This window comes from Hyperoodon ampullatus (assembly GCF_949752795.1).
Source record: "Hyperoodon ampullatus genome assembly, chromosome: 14".
Classification (NCBI taxonomy): Eukaryota; Metazoa; Chordata; class Mammalia; order Artiodactyla; family Ziphiidae; genus Hyperoodon; species Hyperoodon ampullatus.
Window position 1 is genome coordinate 88,496,334 of NC_136927.1, and position 23,642 is coordinate 88,519,975.

At 61.5% G+C, this 23,642-nt stretch overlaps 3 protein-coding genes across 5 annotated transcripts; 1 reads left to right on the top strand and 2 right to left on the bottom strand.

The window, feature by feature from the left end:
* Positions 1–2,840, bottom strand: RGS19 (regulator of G protein signaling 19; the record flags this gene model as incomplete). Of its 2 annotated transcripts, none has more annotated exons than XM_079718715.1 (5): positions 1–824; positions 897–1,131; positions 1,244–1,318; positions 2,477–2,598; positions 2,811–2,840. In XM_079718715.1, the coding sequence occupies 5 exons, from the start codon at positions 2,838–2,840 to the stop codon at positions 633–635; spliced, it is 654 nt and encodes a 217-aa protein (XP_079574841.1). In that variant the 3' UTR covers positions 1–632. The 2 variants fall into 2 exon arrangements, with proteins under 2 accessions (XP_079574841.1, XP_079574842.1); XM_079718716.1 differs by having other exon boundaries at positions 1,244–1,311; positions 2,473–2,598.
* Positions 2,841–9,584: 6,744 nt separating this feature from the next.
* LKAAEAR1 (LKAAEAR motif containing 1) lies at positions 9,585–10,355 on the bottom strand (the record flags this gene model as incomplete). The annotated part of the gene is made up of 3 exons (XM_079718813.1): positions 9,585–9,644; positions 9,731–9,853; positions 9,963–10,355. The coding sequence occupies 3 exons, from the start codon at positions 10,353–10,355 to the stop codon at positions 9,585–9,587; spliced, it is 576 nt and encodes a 191-aa protein (XP_079574939.1).
* Positions 10,356–17,209: 6,854 nt separating this feature from the next.
* OPRL1 (opioid related nociceptin receptor 1) lies at positions 17,210–23,642 on the top strand (the record flags this gene model as incomplete). Of its 2 annotated transcripts, none has more annotated exons than XM_079718957.1 (3): positions 17,210–17,556; positions 22,657–23,012; positions 23,119–23,642. In XM_079718957.1, the coding sequence occupies 3 exons, from the start codon at positions 17,324–17,326 to the stop codon at positions 23,640–23,642; spliced, it is 1,113 nt and encodes a 370-aa protein (XP_079575083.1). The 2 variants fall into 2 exon arrangements, with proteins under 2 accessions (XP_079575083.1, XP_079575082.1); XM_079718956.1 differs by having other exon boundaries at positions 17,324–17,541.

Genomic DNA, 23,642 nt, shown 5'->3' on the forward strand with positions numbered 1-23,642 from the left:
TATCTTCAATAATAAGATTCTATTTTGGGGGGAAGAGGAGTGGAGTTAAATATGAAAACTTTTGTTGTTGTTTTTTTGATAAAACACACAGTGCCATGTTTCCTGGTTTAAACTCAATGAACATATAAAAGAGAAACCGGGTCCTGCTGCCTTGAGCCTGGTCCTGAGGTCCTGGGTCTGATCCCGGGGTGCAGATGGCACCAGTTGGAGGTCTCCTCTTGTCACAAAACTAGACAGTACAGAGGTTCTGTTCTCCACCAAAGGCATTTCTCAGGGCCCCCAGGGGCCCGGGGAGGAGGACCTTGTGAGCTTTGTGGGTCCAGGATGCTTTCAGGGAGGGCGCCTCCTTTCACCAGGTGGGAACCCCAGCAGGAAGCGCTCAGTAGGGGTGGTGGTGCTGGAGGGGCCGCCTAGGCCCAGAGGCCCTCACGCATGCCTCTCAGCTGGATCCTGGGGCGCTGGGTCCTCTGGGTGGGGAAGGGGGCTTCTGGCCTGCCCTGCACCTGGAGCTCCTGCCTGGGGCCGCCCGGGGTGCTGGGCCCGGCGGGTGTGCCCCACACGTGAAGCGCTCTTGTGAAAGGAGACTGTGCCCGCGGGAGGGGTCCCGCGTCCAGGCAGCCACGGTGGGCAGTCTAGGCTTCACTGGAGGACGTGGAGCGCCCCCGGAGCAGCAGGGCACGGTAGGTGGGGGAGCTGAGGAAGCGGGGGTAGGAGTCTCGGTGCATCAGCGTGTAAATCTGCAGCTGCGCGTCGTCAAACGTGTGCGCCGACGGCTCCTGCATCTTCTTGTTGATGCCCTCCCGCACCCGGGAGTCCAGGCTCACCTGCGGGACAGGGGCCGCGGTCAGGGGCCCGGAGGCGCCCCCGCCCCCCACCCCGGTCCCCGCGCGGCACACCTCCTTGGGGGACAAGATGGACACATAGTCCTCGTAAATGAGGCGCGCCTTCTCGTCCACCACGTGCTGGTTGGCCTCGGCCTTGAGCTCCTCGCAGGCCAGCCAGAAGAGCATGTTCTCCTCGCTGTACTCGGTGCGCAGGAACTCCCGGAACACGCTGCGGCCCGCTGGGCTGTGCATCAGCTTGTCGAAGGACTGCGCCCAGCTCCGCACCTCCTCGGGGCTCGGCGTGGCACTGCGGGCATGGGCATCCGGGTATCCGCCACCGGCCGCGCCAGGCCCCGCCCCCTCCGCCCGGATCCCCCCCCCACCCTCCCGCACCGCGCAGACCCCCGGCCAAGACTCACCAGGCTTCGCAGCTGGGGAGGGGCTGCAGCCTGCTCTCCCGGGAGGCCCGCCACGCTCGCCGCCGCTCCTCGTTCCTGCCGGCAGAGGGGAAGGTGGCACTGCCCTCCGCGGCACGCGTGTGCGCGCAGGACGCTGGCCACACGGTGACACCGACGCGCGGCTGTATGGGCACGAGGCCTAGGGGCTCTCGGCACACGTGTGAGCCCCCTGCAGGGGCGGGGTCTGCTCCTTTCCCAGACTCCGGTCCGGCCCTGGGCCCGTTTTCTTGCCTTTGGGGCGTCACAGGCCCCTCGGGTACCTCTCCCTCCCTGGCCTGACCTCGACCCCCACTGCTTTCTCCCAGAGACTCCGACTGATGTGGAGAAAGCCCTCAGCCCGTGTGTCTGAGCCCTGACTCTCCCTCGGGGTCCTGCTTCTCTCCTTAGTTCCTGGCACAGCATCAGTGCTGGCTCCCCAGTGCACACCTCCAGCTGGACCTCTTCCCAGGGTCACTGAGACAGCTAACAGACACCTCAAACTCAAAGGTCCAGACAGAACTCAGTTCCCACCCTACCCCCACCCGCCAGATGCCAGACTGCTCGCTTGGCCCCCACGAGCCCTAGCAATTCACGGCCTCGCGTCTCTACCCCCAGGCGGTCCCTCTCCTGTTTCAGGCCTCAGTTGCTCACTGCTCAGCTGATCCCCCTTTGGGTCCCCTCAGCGCTGTCCACTCAACAGCCAAGGGATGGAAGCCCGAAAAGGGCCAGGCCTCTGCAAGGCACAAAAACCCCAACAGGTTCCCTACGTGCCTAGAAACCACATTCCCCCTGGAGGCCCCACGTCCACCCCCTGCATTGTCCCAGGGCCAGGTCTCTGCTTAAAGCTCCTCCACCTGACACAATCTGTAGGACCTGCTTTTGTTCTGCTGTAGGTCCCCAGGGCCAGCCTGGGCCGGCTTACAGTAGACACACGCGTGCGCGCGCGCACACACACACACACACACACGTACACACGTGCGCGTGCACGTGCTGGCTAGGTGCCTGCATGTGGGCACAACCTCGGCACACCAGCCATGAAAATCACACACACACAGGGGCCTGGGCACTGGCTGCCGGTCACCAGGCCCCTGGACGAGTGCTGTGGGTGATGCCTCAAAAGCCCCCCGAGGGGCTGAGGAGTGGGGTCCTGGATCCCAGGTCTGCTCAGCGCCCCCCTCCCCACCAGGCACGCGGTGCACCCCCAAGCCCACGTACCAGGAGCAGCTGCAACAGCAGCACCAGCACAAGCAGCAGGGGTTTCGCCTGGGGGGAGCCGGGGGGGCCGCATCATGACTGGACATGGAGGGAGGCTGGTCCCCCTCCTCTGGCCCTGTGTGCTGGGGGAAAGACGGGGCCGCGTCAGCCTCCAGGCAGAACCCATCGGAACCCCCTGCTTCCCCCCCGCACCGCCCCCCGCCCGCCTGCTGGGGGCCGTGCTTGCTCCCGGCGGGGCGTGACCCTTCTGGCCTCCCAGGTGTCCAAGGGTCTCCCAACTCCTAGTCATGCCCCCAGCCCCCGAGGGACAGAGTCAGCGGTGGGGGCGGCCCACCTGCTTCTCAGCCTCAGGCGGGGTGGGCATGGGTGGGTGGAGGAGGTTGCCGGGGCTCCGTGGTGCCTGCTCCAGGACCCTCACCACAGCCTGGGGCTCTGGGAAGAGAGGCCGGGACTCTCGTGGAGGACCTGACACGGGGGGGGGGGGGCGGCCTGGCCCCCTGGAGAGGTCCCGAGCCTCTCCCTCCCCCCGGAGGCGTCCCCCCGCCCCTGCCCGGCCTCCCACCTCCAGACGGCTCTGCCCAGGCCCTGACCCCCGCTCCAGTCTACACTGTGGCTGTGAGGGGACGTGGGGTCAGGAAGGAGGGGACCCCAGACAAGATCTCCACAGGAGGTTCTGGGACACCCCCATCTGCTCGCTCCCTGGGAAGCCGGAAGCCAGGGTTCCTCTTTCTCGGCTTCCGGCTCCTGGCCCCTCCCAAGGGGGCTGGAGGCCCCCAGAGTCTGGGGCTATAAGGGCTGTGCATGGGGTGGTGGTCAGACAATTAGACCCCCCATCCCAGGTTTTCCTCGGCTGGTGGGAGGTGGTGGGGGTTGCTCCGCACGGGCAGTCCGGGTCAGCCCTGGGGAGGCGCCCCACCTGCTCCTGGGGACTCAGCAGGGGCAGCAGACCAGGCCTGCGACAAGGAGGACTTGAGGAGGACTTGGGGCTGGGGCGGGACGTCCTGAGGGTGCGGGAAGTGCAGCAGGCACCGGTGAGGAGGGCCGAGAGCAGCCAGGGACCGCCACCTTCTCGGCCCGGTCACTGGCCCGGCACCCGAACACTAGGCTGGCACCTTCCCGCGCCCAGGGTCCCCCGGCCTCCCTTCCCCTCCCCCTCGCCAGGCTGCGGAAACCGCTGCGGTCCCAGGCCTGCCTGCCGCAGGGCAGGGCGGGCGCGCCGGGCGGCGGCGGGGGAGGGGGCGCGTCCTGCTCCCGGGCGGGTCGGAGCCGCGGGGTCCCTTCCGCTCGGCGTCGGGGCGCACCTTCCACGGTGCGGGCGCGCGGGGGGCGCCGGAGCCCCATCCGGGTGAGCGGCCCCCGCGGGGAACCCGCGGACCCGAGCCGCGGGGGCGGCCAATCAGGGTCCAGGAGGCAGTTTTGAACGCCTCCCCACCTGCCTCCCAACCTCTACCTCGGCCTGCGCCCACCTCGGCCCAGGCGAGGCGCCCCGTCGGGGCCAGGGGCGCCCCCTGGCACGTCTGCCGCGCGGACCTTCCTGAAACCCCGCCGCGAGATGCTCAGGACTTGGTTTCAGTTTATTTTCTCATTAAATGATCATTCTCCCTGCTGCCCCCCATCCCTCAGCTCTTGGCCTTTTAATGTCTGTTTGGTCCATGTTGGCCTCATGGGGTGTCCGATGGCAGAAGAGGAAAGTGCACGCTCTGGGACAGGCCCTGGGGCAGTCACCAGGCTAGGCAGCTCCTGCCTCCCAGCCACTGATCGGGTGCTGCGCTCAGAGGTGACAGCCCGGGATATGCACACCTGGGGCACCCCTGCCTCCAGAGCCTGGGCATGCGGAGGCCTCGGCCTTGACCCAAATCTGGGGGCCAGGTGTAGGGTCCCACGGGGCCTTGGTCACTCAGCCATCTGCCTGGCTTCGCCTGAGATCGCTGGGGGGGGGGGGGACCCTCAAACTGGATCCCACTGGCTTCCAGCAAACAGAAGGGGAAGCAGCAGCCCGACAGCATGCCTCCCCTCAGGGGTCAAGTTTCTAGGGAAAGGAAGGGGTGTGGCAACCTCTGAGGTCTGGTAGCTGTACCCCAGACGGGCTGTGACTTCCCCAGGCAGAGCCGCTCTTCCTCCTCGGCACCCCTACCCACTGTGAGTGGGGGCAGGGCCCCAACCCCCGCCCCCCCAGCACCCTGAAGGCTGTACCCCTCTAGGCTGCCTTCTCCAACTCAGCTCTGACTTGGACGAGGGGACCTGCCTGAGGATGCAGGGCCCAGGTGCTGGGGGGGGGGGGGGGGAGGGGCAGGGGGAGAGGCCGTCCCTTCTGCCCTGGCTGTAGGCCCCGCACCCGGTCACCCATCCCTGGGCCTGGCTCCGTGCACCCTCCTCAGGCTGGCTGGGGCCACCTGTGCCCCTGGGGCACCTGCTCTCTTTCTTGGTAGGGGTACAGGGTCTGAACCAGGGTTCCCGCCCCTCATTCGGGCACGTGGGAGGGGCTCCCTCCCCTTGCCAGCCCCTCCAGGCTTTGGCCCCTAAGTCTGGGATAGGAGACGCTGGACAGGCAGCAAGTTTGGCCTCTGGGGACAGAGGCTCCCTTGGGAGCGGCGGCCGCTCTGCTCCACAGAAGGAAAAAGAACGTCCCCGAGCCCGCCCAGTCCAAAAAAAGAATGAGAAAATGTGACAATCCCAGGGAAAAAACGCCATAACCTTTGGGAGGGGGGTTGACAGAGGGGCTCCATTCCCTTCTTCTCATCCTCCTCAGCACCCTCCTGTCTGCTGCGCCGCCCCCCTCCCCCGTAGGTAAGTCCCAGCCGGGCTCCTCCAAGGCAGGCCAGGTCTTTCCTAGCCCTGGTGACCCTCGCCGCTGCCCACCTCTACAATGGTGGGGGCAACCCACTTCTCTCGCTCCCTCTCTCTCAGGGTGGGCTTTGGCCTGGAGAAGTCTGCCCCTCCCTCCAGCCTCTGACGCCCCCACCCCAATCTCAAGGAACTCGCCATGCGCCCCACTCACCAGCGACCCAAAGGCGAGGCAGGGGCGGGAGGGGCCAGGTTCGCTCTGGGCCCCACCCTGGCTGCCGAAGGGGCGTGTACTGCAGCAGCAGGACTCAAGTCAGACGGCAGGAGGTCCTCCTGCGCGTTCTGGAGCGAGGCTGGCGCCAGGAGCCCCCGATCGGCTCGGGCCGGGGGCGCAGCGCCTCCCCTGCGACTGGCAGGGATGACTGACTGCCAGATCCAACAGGGTGGGGGTGGGGGCGGGGGCAAACCGGGTGTCCCGCCTCGGCCCCTCCCCACAGGCTGAGGGGGGGGGGGACGGGAGACGCGGAAACCTGGGTTCTTCCGGCCCCCCCCCCCCCGCTTTGAGCAATCACTTCCCCAGTCTTTGAGCTGCAGAAAAGGGGAACCCGGTTGCAACGGCCCCTCCCCCACGCGCGGGGACGGGCTCCAGTCCCGCCGCGGCCCAGGGTCCACGTGGACCCCGCGGCGGAGTCCTTGGGGCGCGGATTCCGGCGCCGGTTTCCGAGGCTCCCGCCCCGCACGGCCCCCGGGCCCTGGCCGGAGGGGCAGGGCCGCGGTCTTCGGCGCCGCGCGCGCGCACTCACCGGCCGCGCTCCCGAGTCACTCGCGCCGCAGCCGCCGGCCCGCGCGCTCCGAGGTCCGGCCGAATCGTCGGGGAGCGGGCGCAGGCTTCAGTGCGCAGGCGCCTCGGCCTCACTTCCCCAAAGCGCGGGGCCGGGACTTCCTCGCGCGGGCAGACGCCGGCCCGGCCCGCCCCGCCCGGCGCGCCCCGCCCCGCGTTCGGCCGGCTCCGCGCCCCACGCGCCCACTCCCCACCGCCCCGCGCTCAGGAGCGCGGCGCCTCCGTCCCCACCGTCGCTTAGGGTGGCCCGTGCTGATGATGGGGCCTCTGGCCCTCCGGGGCGGCTGAGTTGGTACTGCGGCAGCTGGGGGTGTGGCCGTGTCCCAGCTCTGCTCGGCAGGGCCGGTCCAGCGTTGCCGTTACGGGGTGGGGTGGGGTGGGGTGGGGTGGAGGCGGGGGTGGGGGGTGGGGGGCGTCCCCATAGGCTACTTGCTCCGCTCGAGGGAGAGGCCACTGGAAAGGACTGTCCCCCGTAGTCAGTTCCGGCCTGGCCCTTAGCCTCTCTGGCACTGGGTGTCCTCACCTGTGAAATAGGGTTAAGGGCGCGCTGTCACCGTGCTGTAGGGGACTTCCCAGGGAAGGAGGTTCCTGGGCTTCAGTGCCAGTGATGTCGGGGGTACTGGTTCTTATATCCGGGGTCGCCAAATGTCCCTGTCTGCGGGGCCTGGCTGAGTCCCTTTCAACCCCTCCTGTTGCCCCCAGATGTTCTACAGTTTAAAGCCACACCTCCCCTTTGCCACGAATGCCTGTCCCTTCTCTTTGGACAACTCTCCTCCTATTTTATGACCTGGTATAGCTGTGAGTTAAATTCCTTATCCCAGTATGCTTTGGGCCAGTGTCTGGGAGGCCCTGACCCTGCTCTGGAAGTGGTCTGCAGAGTGTCTGAGTCCCCCTGGCCTCCGACTGTATGCAGCTCCTGTCCCCTGGTGCCCAGGGCCCGCTCACAAAATGCCTTCCAGTTGCTCAAGTTGTAGGTGCTCACTTTTTTCAGTGCCCTTGGGGGTATAAAGGGAGTGGAGATTTTACATGCGCTCTTCATTCATCCAGCAAATGTCTGCGTGTCCCCTGTGTGCCAGTCAGCGGGACCTGGCAGTGAGCAGGACCGACAAGCCCCGGAGCAGAGAAGAAGTGGACTTGCAGACCGGGTGAGAGGTGAGGAGAGCTGAGGAGAAGCACACGGCGAGGAGGGGGGTGTTTCAGCGCTGCCTCCTGCTCAGCACAGGACGGAGCTGGGGCCACTAGCAGGGCAGCAGGGCAGCAGGGCAGGGGCTGAGCTGAAGAGGGTGCGGGCCAAGGTCAGGGAGGAGAGAGGCGCCCTGCAGTCTGGGGGGTCTCTTGATGCCATGTGCCCAGGGGGCTTGGCTGCCATGTTGACAGGCTGGCTGGAACAGGGCAGAGGCTGGAGGCCTGCCCAGATGGGAGGCGGCTGCTTCTTATTTAGCCTAGATAACAGTCCCGGGAGGTAGGTCCTTCAAAGACGGGCCAGAGCTTAGTCAAGGTCACACAGCCCTGCCTGTGCCATGGTACTTGATGCGGCATCTTCACCCGCCTCCTGAGACGTGTGGGGCGGCTGGATGCGGGTGTGGGTCAGCGCACTTCTCTTCCACTCAGGCCACACTCCATACGCTTCTCTGGCCCTCCCCTCCCCCTCCCCGCCCTCCATACACTGTCCTTCCTCTCGCCACCCCCGCATGTCCCCCGGCCACTGAGGCCTCTCCATGCCCCTCGCCTCAGCCCTCCTGGGTCTTCGGCCCTTCCTCTGGGGAGTCTATCCCATATTCCACAGGAGGAACCAAGTGGGCCGGGCAGGGGCTCATTCAAGGCTGTGCAGCAGGTAATGCTGAGAGTGGGATTTGAACCCAGGACCCTCTGTCTAGAGCATGAGCTCCCAGCCCCCAGTACATTGGGCTGTGGCCTACATGCTTTGCTTTCCCATAGCAGAAGCCTCCTTCAGGGCCTGCAGAATTGTCCTCGGCCACTTTCCCGGGCCTTCTCTGCAGACCGAGGACCCCTCCCTGGTGTGGGCGTCAGAGGGTGCCCATGTGCCAGCCTCACACCCGGTGCAGAGCCGTCTGTGAGGCCGCCCTCTTGCTGGCCTCCTCAGGGCGGCGGGTGCCCCTCTCGTCCTCTGTCCTCAGGTGCCCGCCTGATGCTCCCCTTCCCTGGCTCTCTGCCCCTCGCCCAAGCCACCTTCTCTTCCCCTGTTCCGTGTCCCCTACCTGCCTGAACCACCCCCCGCACCCCCCCCATAGAGAGCTGCCCCCTCCCTCATGGAGCTTCCAGTCTCCGGCTCCACACGCAATTCTGGGCTTGGATCAACGCCAAGGGTGCAACAACCCGGAACAGGCGAAGGGTCCTGTGAGGGGGAAGGGCTTGCTGAGGACACAGAGGGCTCAGGTCCCCATTCTGAGCTGCGTCAGGGAGGGCACTGGCCGCCACAGAGCAGGATTCCTTGCTGGACCCCAGCTCTGACCTCTGCCAGTAGAGGGCCCACCCCTCCAGGACCAGTTCTCTGCTGAAGGCTGGCAACTCTGCCAGAGCCTCCTGGCAGGGGAGGGCCTTGTCTGAGGCCCCCACCTCTGTAGCCCGCTGGACTGCTGGGAGGGAGGAAAAGGGAGAGCCGGCTAAGAGAAATCTCAGTGTCTGCAAAGAGCCTGTGTTGGGCAGGAGAGTAAGTTCTCGAAGGGAGATCTGTCCAAAAACTTGGGAGGTTCTTCAGAATCCAGAGGGTTTGCAGGATGTGGGTTTGTCAGAATGGAACAGGGGCGGTGTCCTTCCTGTCCTCTGTGTGTGTGTATGTGTGTGTACGTGTGTGTGTGTGTGTGTGTGTGTGTGTGTGTGTGTGTGGTCCAGCAAGGGGGATCAAAGGGGCAGAGGAGGACTATCAAGATGGAAAGGAAAACCCGAGGGTGATTTCTGCCTGAAGGGGTCTCCCATTCCCCAGTCTCCTGGTCCTCTTGGGGAGTCCTCCCAGGCATGGCTGACTGTCCAAAGGCCAGCTGTGGCTTGTGCAGTCACTCTCCTGTCCAGAATGTCACCTTCCTCGCTGACCCTCTGATGGAATGACCTGCAGTCTGGGGTCCTACTTGGGTACCACTTTCTCCCTGAGGCTGCCCTTACCTCTGGGGGTGTGACTGTTGCTGATACAGGCTCTTCTTCCCATCACACCCAGGCTGGGGGCTCCCACGGACTCACAGGGCACCAGATTGCCTGCTGGGGGCAGCGTGGGATTTGGGGGATGAGGGGTGTCCCTGCCCCCTGTGAGTCTGATGTCAGCCAGCTTGTAGCTTTCCACTTTATTGGAGGAGCTGCACTCTGAGTACCCCAATGCCTGTGCCATCGGATGTGGGAGACGCAGCATCCATCCTTCCCCCTTCCCTCCCAGGGGACCTAGAGAAAGGAAGCCTAGAGACCAGGGGGCGCTTGGAAAGTGAGAACTTTAGGTAGGAGGGTGGGGCGCAGTAGTGCACTGTGGGGTCGCCATCAACGCGGGAAGATGCTGCCGTCGACTTTCTCCTCCAGAATGGTTTCCACGCGCCTCCGCTGCGGGGGAGGAGGTGCTGGGGCCGGGTGTGCGGGGCGGAGGGCGCGCTCCCCCCCTCCCCGGCCCTTCCCGGGCTCGCAGGCACCTCTTGACGGTCTAGGGGGTCTGGGATCCGCGTGGGCTTCAGCTGCGGCGGCAGAAACAGCTCCAGCCGGAGGGCGGCGCGCGCGGACTTCTGCCGCAGGATGAGGAGCGAGATCTCCTCCGCCTGCGGGTGCCGGGGTCAGGGCGCGGGGGTGTTGCGGAGCCTTGGCGACGGGCGGCCCCGCCTCGCCCTCAGAGCCCCGGGCCGGGTGGTCCCCCCGTCCCGGCCTCACCCGCAGGCGGGCGTAGCGCAGTCGGAGAGCGCGGACTCGGCCGCGGGCCTCGGCGGCCTTGAGGACGCCGAGGACCCTGTCCTGGCGCTGCGCGGGCGTCTCGAGCGGCAGCGTCCACGCAGGCGGGTCAGGCATGCGGTGACCCAGCTCCGCTGACTCGCTCGGGAAGACGGAAGCGGCCGCGCCCACGTCCTCCAGCAGGTCGCCGAAGAGCAGGTGGCTGTGGCGCTGCGCGGGCCGCATGGCCGCCAAGCCCTCCAGCGTGAGGGCCCAGCCCGGCGTCGGGGGCTCCGCCTTGGCACAGCCCACGCGGGCCCCTGCGCCCTGCGCGCCCTTACCCGCTCGCTCCCGCGGGACCCTGCGCGCGGTCCCCTTCGCCGGCTCTGGCTGCATCCTCGGGCCCTGCCGAGGGAAGGCGATGTCCCGTTGGCGCCCGCTCCTTCGGTCTGACCTGGCCCCGCCGTGGGTTCCCAGCTCCGGCCCCTCTGGACCCCGCGCAGCCCGCCTTAGGGCCCGCACCTCCTCTGACCTCTGCACCTTTGCCGCAACCTCGCACACGTCCCGGTCAGCTCAGCCTCCTTACTCCGCTAGAACTTTCTGATCCACTCCCTTCCTGCCCACGGGCTGTTTCTCCCGCCACTGGGAAAATGCTGAGACCCCTGAGTTGACCTCAGGGGTGGAGACAGCTTGAGACTGACTGCCCCGGGTGAGGCTAGGAGGACACCACCTCCCATGCCGGGACCCTCGCTGTGTTCAGTCCCCCATGTCTGCGTAGGCCTCAGACCCCTCTGTCTTAGTGTTAGGGGCTGGAGATGGAGGGGGTGGGCCTTCATCATATCTTCGGCAGAGGACTCATGCTTTTCTGGGAGATGTGTGCGTGTTTGATGTTGTTGTGTGGGTCCGTTTGTGTGTCTGTGGGAGGTCTCACTTGTGTGCGGCGGAGTCTCAGAGTCGAATGGACAGCTGGCTTGCTGCAGGGGAGACGCCATCCCCCCCAGCCTGTCCCCCGCTGGGTCTAGATGGAGGAAGGGAGAGAGAAGCCCAGGGAAAAGGTGGTAGAGGGGGAAGGGCCCACGAGGTGGGACAGGGAAACACCCCGGGAGTCCCGGTGCAGCCCTGCAGGGCTCCTTTCCTCTCCCGGCCCAGCCCACAGCACCCCAGACCCCAGACCCCAGATCCTGGGCCGGGTCCTGGCCCGCACTGGGACAGAGGCTGGCGTCCGCTCCCTCCCCTGCCCCGTCCCTAGCAGCGGCGGTCGAGTGCCCGGCCCTTGCTTCCCATTTCCACACCCCATACTTTCCGCCTTCTCGGGTCTGGGCCTCCAACTCAGCCCAGACTCTCTGGGACTTGTTGACGCGGTTGCTCGGCAACCAGGAGGCCCGCCCCTCCCCCAAGCCAACGGGGGCAGGGCGAGCCCTCGGGGAGGTGAGTGGTCAGAACCTCGGTCCAAGTGCGCCGAGGTCCCTGGCCAGATCCCCCGCCCCGGGACCTCCCGGCTGTCAAGGACCATGAGGGAGATGACCGTCAGCTTTAACAGCCCGGGTGCGCTCTCTCTTTTCTGAAGAGCCCCAAACGCACTCTTCTGCGGGCTGTGGGCCCAGCTTCCTGACTGGAGAGGCCTTTGCTGGTTAGTTTTGGGGTCAGGGGGCGCAGATCTGAGGAGACATTCGTGGTTGAGCCCCTTCCCCTCTTCACGGCCCACGAGGCCTCCCACAGCAGAACTCAGGACTCTTCACCTCTTCCAGGGCAAGTCTGGGGGTCCCAGGGGTGGTGTAAGAACAGAGTCGGTTTTTTTTTTTAGACCATTGGTTTTGTTTTCCTTTTTTAAAATATTTATTTATTTTCTTTCTTTTTTTCAAATAAATTTATTCATTTATTTATTTTTGGCTGCATTGGGTCTTTGTTGCTGTGCACAGGCTTTCTCTAGTTGTGGAGAGCTGGGGGCTACTCTTCGTTGCGGTGTGTGGGCTTCTCATTGTGGTGGCTTCTCTTGTTGCGGAGCAGGGTCTCTAGGCGCATGGGCTTCAGTAGTTGCGGCTCGAGGGCTCTAGAGTGCAGGCTCAGTAGTTGTGGTGCATGGGCTTAGTTGCTCCGAGGCATGTGGGATCTTCCTGGACCAGGGCTCGAACCAGTATCCCCTGCATTGGCAGGTGGATTCTTAACCACTCCGCCACCAGGGAAGTCCTTTCCTTCTTTTTTTCTGGGCTGTGTTGGGTCTTAGTTGCGGCGCGTGGGCTCTTCGTTGCGGCACGTGGGCTTCTCTCTAGTGGTGGTGCGTGCGTTTTCTCTCTCTCCTTGAGGCGCGTGAGCTCAGTAGTGGTGCATGGGCTTAGTTGCCCCGCAGCATGTGGGATCTAAGTTCCCCGACCAGGGAGCAAACCGCGTCCCCTGCATTGGAAGGCGGATTCTTTACCACTGAACCACCAGAGAAGTCCCCAGACTCGGGTTTTGATTTCTGGGTCCTGGGTCCTAGATTTCTGTAATTTATTTGTGCATTTGTTAATTTCATAATATTTTATAACTGATTCACTTAATTGATTAATTCTTTAGTTTGTTCATGCACTCATCAGATTATTCTGGACTCATTAATCCATGTACTCATTCCACAGTTGATGTTAGGCCAAAATGAGTGCATTAAGTCCATAATTTGTTAATGTATTGGTGGTTCCCACAGTGTAAACATGCCTCTTCCCTTCATTCATGGATGTGCCAAGGTGGGCACTGACGCCCATGGATGGTGCCGTTTTGGGAGTTCACAGCCTCAGTCCCTGAGGGGAGAGGCTGTCCTGGCTTTGGGGGTGGTGTCTCAGCTGAGGTTCTGGCCTTTCCGAAGGAGGCTGTTGACTGTTCCCATTGTTTTTGGAAGCTTGCTCAGGCCTCCCAGTGAGAGGGTAAGCTTTTTTTTTTTTTTTTAAATACATCTTTATGGGAGTATAATTGCTTCACAATGCTGTGTTAGTTTCTGTTGTACAACAAAGTGAATCAGCCATATGCGTACATATATCCCCGTATCCCCTCCCTTTCGTGGCCCCGTATCTCCGGAGCTGGCGTGCCATCCCCCCCTTCCCAAAGCTGCATGGAACTGTCCATCCTTCCAGCCCCCAAGCCTTTGCAGGAGCTGTTCCTTGGATGCTTCCCCTCCCCCCCCCCCCCCGCAGAGCTTGTGCCTTTAGGGTGAGGCCTGGGCCTTGGGATTCAGCATCACCGAGGGGCTTTTGAAGGCAAAGGTCTCTGGGCTCCAGAAGAAGCAGTGAGGACCTAGGCAGGCTGACCTACCTCCTCCTTCAAGCAGTCCTCCTGGATACACGCAGCCCAGGCCAGTACCACCTCTGGCCCTCACTCTGCGCTCCCACAGGAGTGAGTTCTCTGAGACAGGAGTCTGGGCCCTCCTCTCAGCTTCCCAGGGTCCTGGCCAGGGAGATGCAGGGGGGAAGTGACTTGCAAGAGTGGGAGTTATGGGGGGAGGGGGAGAATGGCACACTCCCCTGTGAGAAGGGACTGGTAACTTTCCCTCTGTTTTTGTAGGATTGAAAACCTCTGACACCCTCTCCTCCTTAATTCCCAGAGGGCCTGGTGTTGGCATAGTTCACATTCCTGAGCGGAGCTTCTTCCTGCTTCTCCACCCCCCCTACAGCTCCCCTGGGAGGGGAGGTGCTCGGAGGTGCTCCCTGTGTCTGGGGCCCAGCCACTGTGAGGCCCCGGGCCACGTCTCCCGCCTGTTTCTGTGTCCAGGATTCATGTGTTTTTCAAGGGCTGGTGGACATGCTGAGATCTAAGAGCATGCTGATCAATGCCAAGGCCTGAAAATAAAACTTCAAAATAATATTAGTAAGTATTATTAAATGACTGCAATATTTAACATTATATTGCAAATCCACAATTCTCTGTCACTGTATGTAAATATTAGGATGTTAAAATCACAAGGAAAAAGTAATATTTTATGAAGAAGCCCAGAATTATGAAAATCCTTTTACTTTTTTTTTGCACGCAGGCTTTTCTCTAGTTGAGGCAAGCGGGGGCTACTCTTCGTTGCGGTGTGCGGGCTTCTCATTGCTGTGGTTTCTCTTGTGGAGGAGCACAGGCTCTAGGCACGCGGGCTCAGCAGTTGTGGCTCGTGGGCCCTAGAGCACAGGCTCAGTAGTTGTGGCGTGCGGGCTTAGTTGCTCTGCGGCATGTGGGGTCTTCCCGGACCAGGGCTTGAACTCGTGTCCCCTGCACTGGCAGGCGGATTCTTAACCACTGCACCACCAGGGAAGCCCCATTCCTTTCACTTTTTAACAGCACAACTGGCCTGGTGACTGAATTCCCTGGGGACGGCTGTTCTGGGTGAGGCTGCTGGCGACTGACTGTGCTTTGATTCCCGGGCCCTGCTCCGGGGGGGTGGGGGGAGTGGCAAAGCATATGCGGACCGAGGGGCAGCGGACAGTGTGCCATCTGGCGTTGACGGGCCCTGAGTCACTGGGTGCAAGAGTGAGGTGCGTTCACCCCAGTTTGTGGGTGTCACTGGCACTCTGGGACCTGGGTCCTGCCCGGAATGCCTGTGACCTCCAAGTGTAGCCCTGGTCAGGCTGTCACTTGATATGTTGCGGACCCGTGTTCTGTGCTGTCATTCACGTAAGCTGCGTGTCTTGGGCTGTCGCTGGTACCCTTGCGTGTTTTGTTTTGCCTGCATATGATGTGTGTGTTTGAGGTTGTCTTGCTTTGATACAGATGCTCACACGTGTTCCCTGCTGCCCCATGTGTAACACATATGTTCTGTGTCTTATCTTGGACGTACAGGGGTCGAGAGAGGCTGGGCCATTTCCTGGGCCAGGCCCCCTTTGTGGGAACCCTGCAGGGTCCAGGGCTGGGGGCTACCATCCCCAGGGAGTGTTGTCAGTACCCTGGCCTGGCCCCCCACCGTCCAGTCCTTGGGCTGAGACTGCCCGTGCGGGCAGGTGGGCCCAGGCGTGCCCGATGTGCCCTCATGGGAGGTCTGTCCAGACGGGAACTCACACCCAGCCTCAGGGCAGCCTCCGAGCCCCGCCCTTTCCCCAGGCTGAAGGCCATTAGGAAACAAGTTAGTAAACTGGCGGGCAGGTGGGCCCAGGCAGTGGGGGTGGGAGGGGCTGAGGTTGGCTGCTCAGACCTCGGGGAGCCCAGGTCGGGGAGGCTGCAGGAGGGCGAGCCCCTGGGGTTCCTGCCCTGCTGGGGCTCCCAAGGTCAATGGGATGGGGCTTCGAGCTTTGCCTGGAGAATGTGGTGCACGTGTGTCCCCAGGCGTCTGAGGCTTTGGTCTGCCTCTTCTCCCGTGTCTACCTTGTGCCTCACGTGCACCCTAGTGTGGGTTTGCGTGGGTGTGGCCCATGCGTCTGTGGGTCCCTTCGAGTGTCTGTGCGTCCTCTGAGCAGGTACCCCTGTCTGTTTGTTTACCTGTGTGCCTATTTGGGCATCTTTGTGTGTGTTTTTGTGAGTCTTTGTGTCCTGAGTGCCTCTGTGGATGTGCCCCGTGTCTCCACACGTGTCCCTGGGTCGACTGCAGTGAAGACGCACAGATACGTCCTGGGGGACGGCCTGGGATGCTGAGCCCTGGGCTATTCGCCTGCTCTGTCCTCTCCTGATTCGCCAGGTATCCTAGCGACGCTGCTGCCAGTCGCCTAGCAACCAGGTCCCCATCCTTGGAGACAGATGCTCCAAGCAGGGTCTGGGCTGTGTGGGCAGAGCCCGGGCAGGAAGAACGACCCCTTGACAGGGTGGGGCTGGCAGTTCAGCTCAGGGGTCACCCACAAGGCATGTGACCCCAGGGATGGGAAGGAGGCAGCTCCGTGTTCTGCTGTGTGGGTGCTGGGGGCCCAGGCTGTGAGGCAGTGACGTTCGGATGTCGTTCAGGGACCCAGCTGAGGCAGAGGGGCCCTCGGTGGGTCTTCAGGTGGCAGACAGACCTGGCTTTGAACCCCGTCTCTGCCACTTTGACAGGTGGCTTCACACTGCTGAGGTGCTGAGGCTTACTGCTCTTGTTGGCACAAAGATGATGCTGAGGCCCGCAGTTAGGGGTAGTGGGGATGGACAAGCTTGTGCTTGTGATGGGCTTGGCACCCAGGAGGCACATGGGGCACACTGGACAGTCCAGACATCCTGCTTGCTTATGAGGCTCTGATCTGATCAGGGCTGGCTGGGCAGGGGCCCAGCCACCTGACCGGCGGCCCCCTGTGGCTCAGCTGCCCTGGGATCCCAGCTGAGGGGCGCTGTTCTGGGCATGGAACTCCAGCTGGGGCAGGTCTGAGTCCGTCCAAGGCTCTGCTTCTGAGTGAGATGCGGCTTCACGTCTGTCTCTTGTCTTGTGTGTGTCTCTCCGAGTCTCCGTTCCATGTCTTTGTGTGTTTCTGCATGTCCTTTGTGTCTGTTCTTGTGTGTTTGTCCCTGTGTCTCCATGTGTCTGTCCCTGAGTCCCTGTGTGTCCTTGTGTGTGTGTGTGTGTGTGTGTCCGTCCACGTGTCTGAGTTCTCATGTGCACCTATCCCTGTGTCCGTGGGTTCGAGCCTGTCTCTGCCTGGGCTCTGTGGGTCCAAGCCCCTCTCTGTTGTTCATCTCTGAGGGTGCACCCTGGTCCTTGCATCTGTCCCCATCCAGCCTGGGGCCCCCTCCTCCATCCTGCACGGCCCCTCCCCTCTGGAGCTGCAGCCTCCTCCCCTCCCCCAGCTCCGTGCACCAGGCTGCTGCGTCTGGTCTGGCGTCTGAGAAGGAAAAGGAGCAGCTGCCACTGTGCGGCAGCCGCAGTCCCGTCCAGACCCAGAGCTGAGTCGGGCCGGCGCTCCCAGCCCTGCTCTGCCGCAGGCCGAGGGTTAGGGGCTCCAGGGTTCCAGCTCCCACGGAGGTCACCGAGGTAAGGCTGAGCCGCTGGGGGCTGGCGTGGAGGTGACCTGTGGTGGCCGCCGCTCTCAGGCAGGGCTGGGGAGGGGCATGAGGAGGCCCTGTGCTCGGTTGCCCTGTGTCCAGTGTTCCAGGTGTTTCTGGGTGTGTCTTGCTCCCTTTTGTGCCTGCGTGTGCACAAGGGCAGCTTTGGGCATCTGTGTGTGTGTGTGTGTGTGCGTCCGTGTCTGTGAGCCCCCATGGGTGGACACATCCCGCTGTGTAAGCGCATCCGCGCACCCATGTGGGAGCCTGCAGGCCAGCTGAGACTGTGTCCCTATGTGTGTGCACGTGTGCCCCTGTCCCTGGCATACACGTTTGCGTGTCTCCGTGTGCCCGGTGTGTGCGTGTACGTGTGTGCACACGCACGTGCCTCCGTGTCTGTGGCCCGGGGCTGGGTGGGTGCTGGGTGCTGCGCTCACGTGTCCCTGTGCCTCCCCAGGTTCCGGAGGGCTTTGCGTGCAGGGCGGGGCATGGAGTCCCTCTTCCCTGCCCCGTTCTGGGAAGCCTTCTACAGCGGCCACCTGCAGGGCAACCTGTCCCTCCTGAGCCCCACCCACAGCCTGCTGCCCCCGCACCTGCTGCTCAATGCCAGCCACGGTGCCTTCCTGCCCCTTGGGCTCAAGGTCACCATCGTGGGGCTCTACCTGGCCGTGTGCATCGGGGGGCTGCTGGGGAACTGTCTCGTCATGTACGTCATCCTCAGGTAGGCTGGGCACCACCCCCCGTCTCCCCCCGGTGAGTCCTGAGCAGCTGCCGAGGGCATGGAGCAGGGGCTGCTCCGGCAGGCTTGGCACGTGGGGATCTCCCCCACCCCCGTTCAATCCCTGGCCCCCTGGCACTGGGCAGGGTCAGTCCTGAGGCCCCGGTGGCTCAGCTCCTGAGGGCAGAGGCATTTGGCTGGGGGAGAGGGAGAGGCACGGTCCAGTCCGGGTGTGGGAGGAGGCGCGGCTCCGTCCCAGATGGAGCGCCGCCCTGACTCCCGAGAGATGACGCTCCGTCTGAGCCGTGCGCCAGGCTCCCAGCCAAGCTGCCGCGTGAGTACCTCACGGGCCCCGCAGTGATCCCGGAAGGCAGCTCTTGTCGGCGTCGTCCAGGTCCGGCGCTGGGGCAGCTTCACGAGGCCCCTTCCTCAGCTCCGGGGCTCCGTGTTCACCGCTGGTGTTTGGGCCGATTCCAGCATTTGCTGGCGCTCAGAATGGGAATGCTTGTGGGGTCAAGGATGGCAGCCACGCTGCTGGGGGGACATAATGGGGGATGATGTGGGGACATTGTGGAAGGATGGCCAAGACAGTATGAGGGGACAGCATGGGGAAACAAAGTGGGAAGAGCGTGGGAGAGAGTGTGGGGACAGCGTGGGGAAAGCATGGGGGACAGCGTGGGGATGGCATGGGGCGGTAGAGTGGGAGGAGCGTGGGGGGAATGTGGGGACAGGGTGGGAACAGCGTGTGGGGATGGCATCGGGACAGCGTGGGGACACATGCACTGTGCATGTGCGCACACACGTGTATACATGTATGTGCACACATGCACATGAGCATGTATGTGTGTACACATGAGAGTGTGCACCCGTGTGAATGTGCACACGTGTGTGAGTGTGTGCACGTCTGGGTGTGTGCATATATGTGTGTGTACTGCACCTTGTACATACATCTGTGTGCACGGACACAATACATGCGAGCATGTACATGTTTGTACATGTATGTGAGCGTGGGCATGAATGCGCGAGTATGAACACACATGTGTGCATGTGGGCACACACGTGCTTTATGTGTATACACACGTGTGCGTGTGTGCACATGCATGTGTGCATGTGCACACGCCCTTGTGGCTCTGTCCGTGTCCGTGCATGTGTATAAGCATGCCCTTGTACACTTGTAGTGCCAGTGTGTGTCATGTGTGTAAGCATGCCCTTGTACACTTGTACGTGCCGGTGTGTGTCACGTGTGTAAGCATGCCCTTGTACACTTGTACGTGCCGGTGTGTGTCACGTGTGCGCTCAGACAAGGGGCTGCGAGGAGCAGCCGCCCTCCCCCCAGCGCTGGCCCCGGGTACTAGACTCAGGTGCCCCTTCGTGGCTGGAGGGTGTGCTGTGGGTGAGAACTGTGGGTGGGGGTGGGCGTGTTCCTCCTTCCGGTTGTGAGCGTTTCTTGTGGGGTCTCTCCTCTGCGTGGGGGCATCAAGCCCCTCAGAGGCACGTCTTGATTAGAGCAGAGAGGGGAGGTCGTCTTGCCCACGAGCAGTCTCCACAGAGAGTGATGCCCGGGAACTGCTGTGAGCACGCCAGGCTCAGAGGCAGAACCATGTGTTTTGAGCCATGGCACTGGGGTGGCCTGCCTCAGTGTCAGAAGCACCCAGTTCCAGTCCCTGCTCTTTTTTTACAGGCAATGTTTTTTTTTTTTTTTTTTTTTTTTGCGGTACGCGGGCCTCTCACTGCTGTGGCCTCTCCCGTTGTGGAGCACAGGCTCCGGACGCGCAGGCTCAGCGGCCATGGCTCACGGGCCCAGCCGCTCCGCGGCATGTGGGATCTTCTCGGACCGGGGCACGAACCCGCGTCCCCTGCATCGGCAGGCGGACTCTCAACCACTGCGCCACCAGGGAAGCCCACAGGCAATGTTTTTAAAGTAGTTTTAGGTTCACAGCAAAATTGAGGAGAAGGTACAGTGGTTTCCTATATAGTCCCTGCCCTCCCCTCCCCTCCGCAGGCATCATCTCCCCCATTATCAACATCCCCACCAGAATAGTACATTTTCACAACTGATGAACCTACACTGATACATCATAATCACCCCAAATCCATAGTTTACCTTAGGGTTCCCTCTTGGTGTTGTACTTTCTATGGGTTTGGACAAATATATAAAGGCATGTGTCCACCATTACAGTATCACACCGAGTAGTTTCACTGCCCTAAACATCCTCCGTGCTCTGCCTGTTCATCCTTTCCCACCTCCCAACCCCTGGCAAACACTGATCTTTTTTACTGTGTTCATAGTTTTGCTTTTCCAGAATGTGGAATCATACAGTCTGCAGCCTTTTCAGATTGGCTTCTTTCACTTAGCAGTGTGCACGTCAGGGTCCTCCGTGTCTTTTCACGGCTTGAGAGCTCATTCCTTTTTTACTGCTGAATAATATTCCATTTTCTGGGTGAGCCACAGTTTATTTATTCATCCACCTACTGGAGGACATCTTGGTTGCTTCCAAGTTTCAGCACTATGAATAAAGCTGCTATAAACATCCGTGTGCAAGTTTTTATGTGGATATATTTTCAACTCCTTTGGGTAAGTATCAAAGGGTGGGTGATTGCTGGATCTTATGGTAAGAGTCTGTTTTGTAAGAAACTGCCAAACTGTCTTTCAAATGGCTGTACCTGTTGACATCCTCACCAGCATTTAGTGGTGTCAGGGTTCCAAATGTTGGTCATTCTAATAGGTATGTAGTGGTATCTCGTTGTTTTATTAAACATTTTTTTTTTATTTTTGGCTGTGTTGGGTCTTCGTTGCTCTGCACGGGCTTCCTCTGGTTGCGGCGAGCGGGGGCTACTCTTCGTTGCGGTGTGCGGGCTTCTCACTGTGGTGGCTTCTCTTGTTGCAGAGCACAGGCTCTAGGGCGCAGGCTCAGCAGTTGTGGCGCACGGGCTTAGTTGCTCCGCGGCATGTGGGATCTTCCCGGACCAGGGCTCGAACCCGTGTCCCCTGCACTGACAGGCGGATTCTTATCCACTGCGCCACCAGGGAAGTCCTCATTGTTGTTTTAATGTGCATTTCTCTGATGACATAGGTGGAGCATCTTTTCATGTGCTTCTTTGCTGTCTGTATATCTTCCTTGCTGAGGGTCTGTTAAGGTCTTTGGCCCATTTTTAACCAGGCTGTCTGTGTCCTTATTGTTGAGTATTAGGAGTTCTTCGTGCATTCTGGACAGCAGTCCTTTGTCAGATGGGTCTTTGGCAAATCTTTCCTCCTGTCTGTGGCTGCTCTTCTAGTTCTCTCGACCCACTTTTCCTTTTACCATCTCTGTGGCCTTGAGAAGACCATTTAGATCCTCTGAGCCTGAATGTCCTCCTGTGCAGACTGGGCATCAAAATAGCGCTTCTGAATCTTAAACGAGTTAAAATCCAAGTGAAGAACTTGGCACAGGCATCTGCCGTCACCACTGTCCTTGTTATTTGGTCATGATTAAGGCCTCTTTGAGCTTATTCTTAATCTCTCTCTAAGAGGCAGAACGAAACCCCAGATTCCTTCATGGCAGTTTAATTGACAGGGAACATTGTTGTCTCTGGTGTTGCCACCGTCACCAGCACCACCACCACCGTCACCAGCACCACCACCATCACCATCACCACCACCACCACCGTCACCATCACCACCACCGTCACCACCACCACCACCATCACCACCACCACCATCACCACCACCAGCACCATTGCCACTGCCACCACCATCACCAGCACCACCACCACCACCACCACCATCACCACCACCATCACCATCAACACCACCAGCACCACCAACATCACCACCACCAGCACCATCGCCACTGCCACCACCAGCACCACCGCCATCACCATCACCACCACCAGCACCACCACCACCAGCACCACCACCACCACCACCACCACCATCACCACCACCACCACCATCATCACCACCAGCACCACCGCCACCAGCACCACCACCAGCACCATCTCCACCACCACCACCATAATGACCACCACCACCACCACCACCACCACCACCATCGCCACCACCAGCACCATCGCCACCGCCACCACCATCACCAGCACCACCACCGCCACCATCACCATCACCACCACCATCACCACCACCATCACCATCACCAGCACCACCACCATCACCACCACCACCATCACCACCACCACCATCACCACCACCACCACCACCATCGCCACCACCAGCACCATCGCCACTGCCACCACCATCACCAGCACCACCACCACCACCATCACCACCACCACCACCACCATCACCACCACCACCACCATCACCACCACCATCACCATCACCAGCACCACCACCATCACCACCACCACCATCACCACCACCACCACCATCACCACCAGCACCATCGCCACTGCCACCACCAGCACCACCGCCACCATCACCATCGCTGCCACCACCATCACCACCACTGTTGCTAGCACCATCTCCACCACGACCATCACCACCACCACCACCATAATTACCACCATCACCAACACTACCACCATCACCACTATGACAACTATTAATTCATTTAGCAGATAGTTATTAAGCACCCACAGTTCCTCCAGGCCCATGCCAGGTTCTTGCATACAATCAGACCCCATTAGCATCTGTCCCATCCCTGTCACCATTTCCTGTCTCGGTTGCTAGGCAACAGTGAGGCCTGGTTTGGTGTGCTCTTCCAGATTCTGGAGCCCCTGGAAACCTCTGGTGGTGGAAGGGCCAACGTTTTGGTCCAAGAAGGGTCTTGGGGGAGACTTGAAAGGGAGGAGGACAGGTTCTTTGTCCTACGAGTCCTGTCTCTGCTCTCATGCAGGGGCAGGCAGACACTCTGCTCCCCCGACCCCACACCCGTCTTTTCCAAGGCAGACAAGTCTTTAGGTTGCGAACCGTAAGTACTTGAAGAATTTGTTAAAATACTTGCCTTCAGCCTCCATGGCATTGGGCTGGGCCCATGAGCCTACATTTTAGCAGGGGGCAGAGTGGGTGCCCCCTGTGATGGCCAAGAGGAAGAGACCCTTGCCCTTTGCTGCCAGGTCTGCCAAGGTGGCCAAATGAAGCCTTCTTCCTCCCTGTCCTCTCTGCAGACACACCAAGATGAAGACAGCTACCAACATTTACATCTTTAACTTGGCCCTGGCAGACACGTTGGTGCTGCTGACACTGCCCTTCCAGGGCACAGATGTCCTCCTGGGCTTCTGGCCATTTGGGAACGCCCTGTGCAAGACAGTCATCGCCATTGACTATTACAACATGTTCACCAGCACCTTCACGCTGACTGCCATGAGTGTGGACCGCTACGTAGCCATCTGCCACCCCATCCGTGCCCTTGACGTCCGGACATCCAGCAAGGCCCAGGCTGTCAATGTGGCCATCTGGGCCCTGGCCTCTGTTGTGGGCGTTCCTGTTGCCATCATGGGCTCGGCACAGGTTGAGGATGAAGGTCAGTGCAGGGCACCCTCCTCCCCAGTGCCACGCTCCCCTGGCTCTGGGTGGCTCTCTCCCTGCCCACCTGCCCACCCGCCCTGACCCTGCTTCTCTCCCTGCAGAGATCGAGTGTCTGGTGGAGATCCCCACCCCCCAGGACTACTGGGGCCCCGTGTTTGCCGTCTGCATCTTCCTCTTCTCCTTCATCATCCCTGTGCTCATCATCTCCGTCTGCTACAGCCTGATGATCCGGCGGCTGCGAGGCGTCCGCCTGCTCTCAGGCTCCCGCGAGAAGGACCGGAACCTGCGGCGCATCACGCGGCTGGTGCTGGTGGTGGTGGCTGTGTTCGTGGGCTGCTGGACGCCCGTCCAGGTCTTCGTGCTGGTCCAAGGGCTGGGCGTCCAGCCAGGCAGTGAGACTGTGGTGGCCGTCCTCCGTTTCTGCACGGCCCTCGGCTATGTCAACAGCTGCCTCAACCCCATCCTCTACGCTTTCCTGGATGAGAACTTCAAGGCCTGCTTCCGCAAGTTCTGCTGCGCGTCCACCCTGCGCCGGGAGACGCAGGTGTCAGACCGCGTGCGCAGCGTCGCCAAGGATGTGGCTCTTGCTCGCAAGACCTCTGAGATGGTGCCACGGCCGGCATGA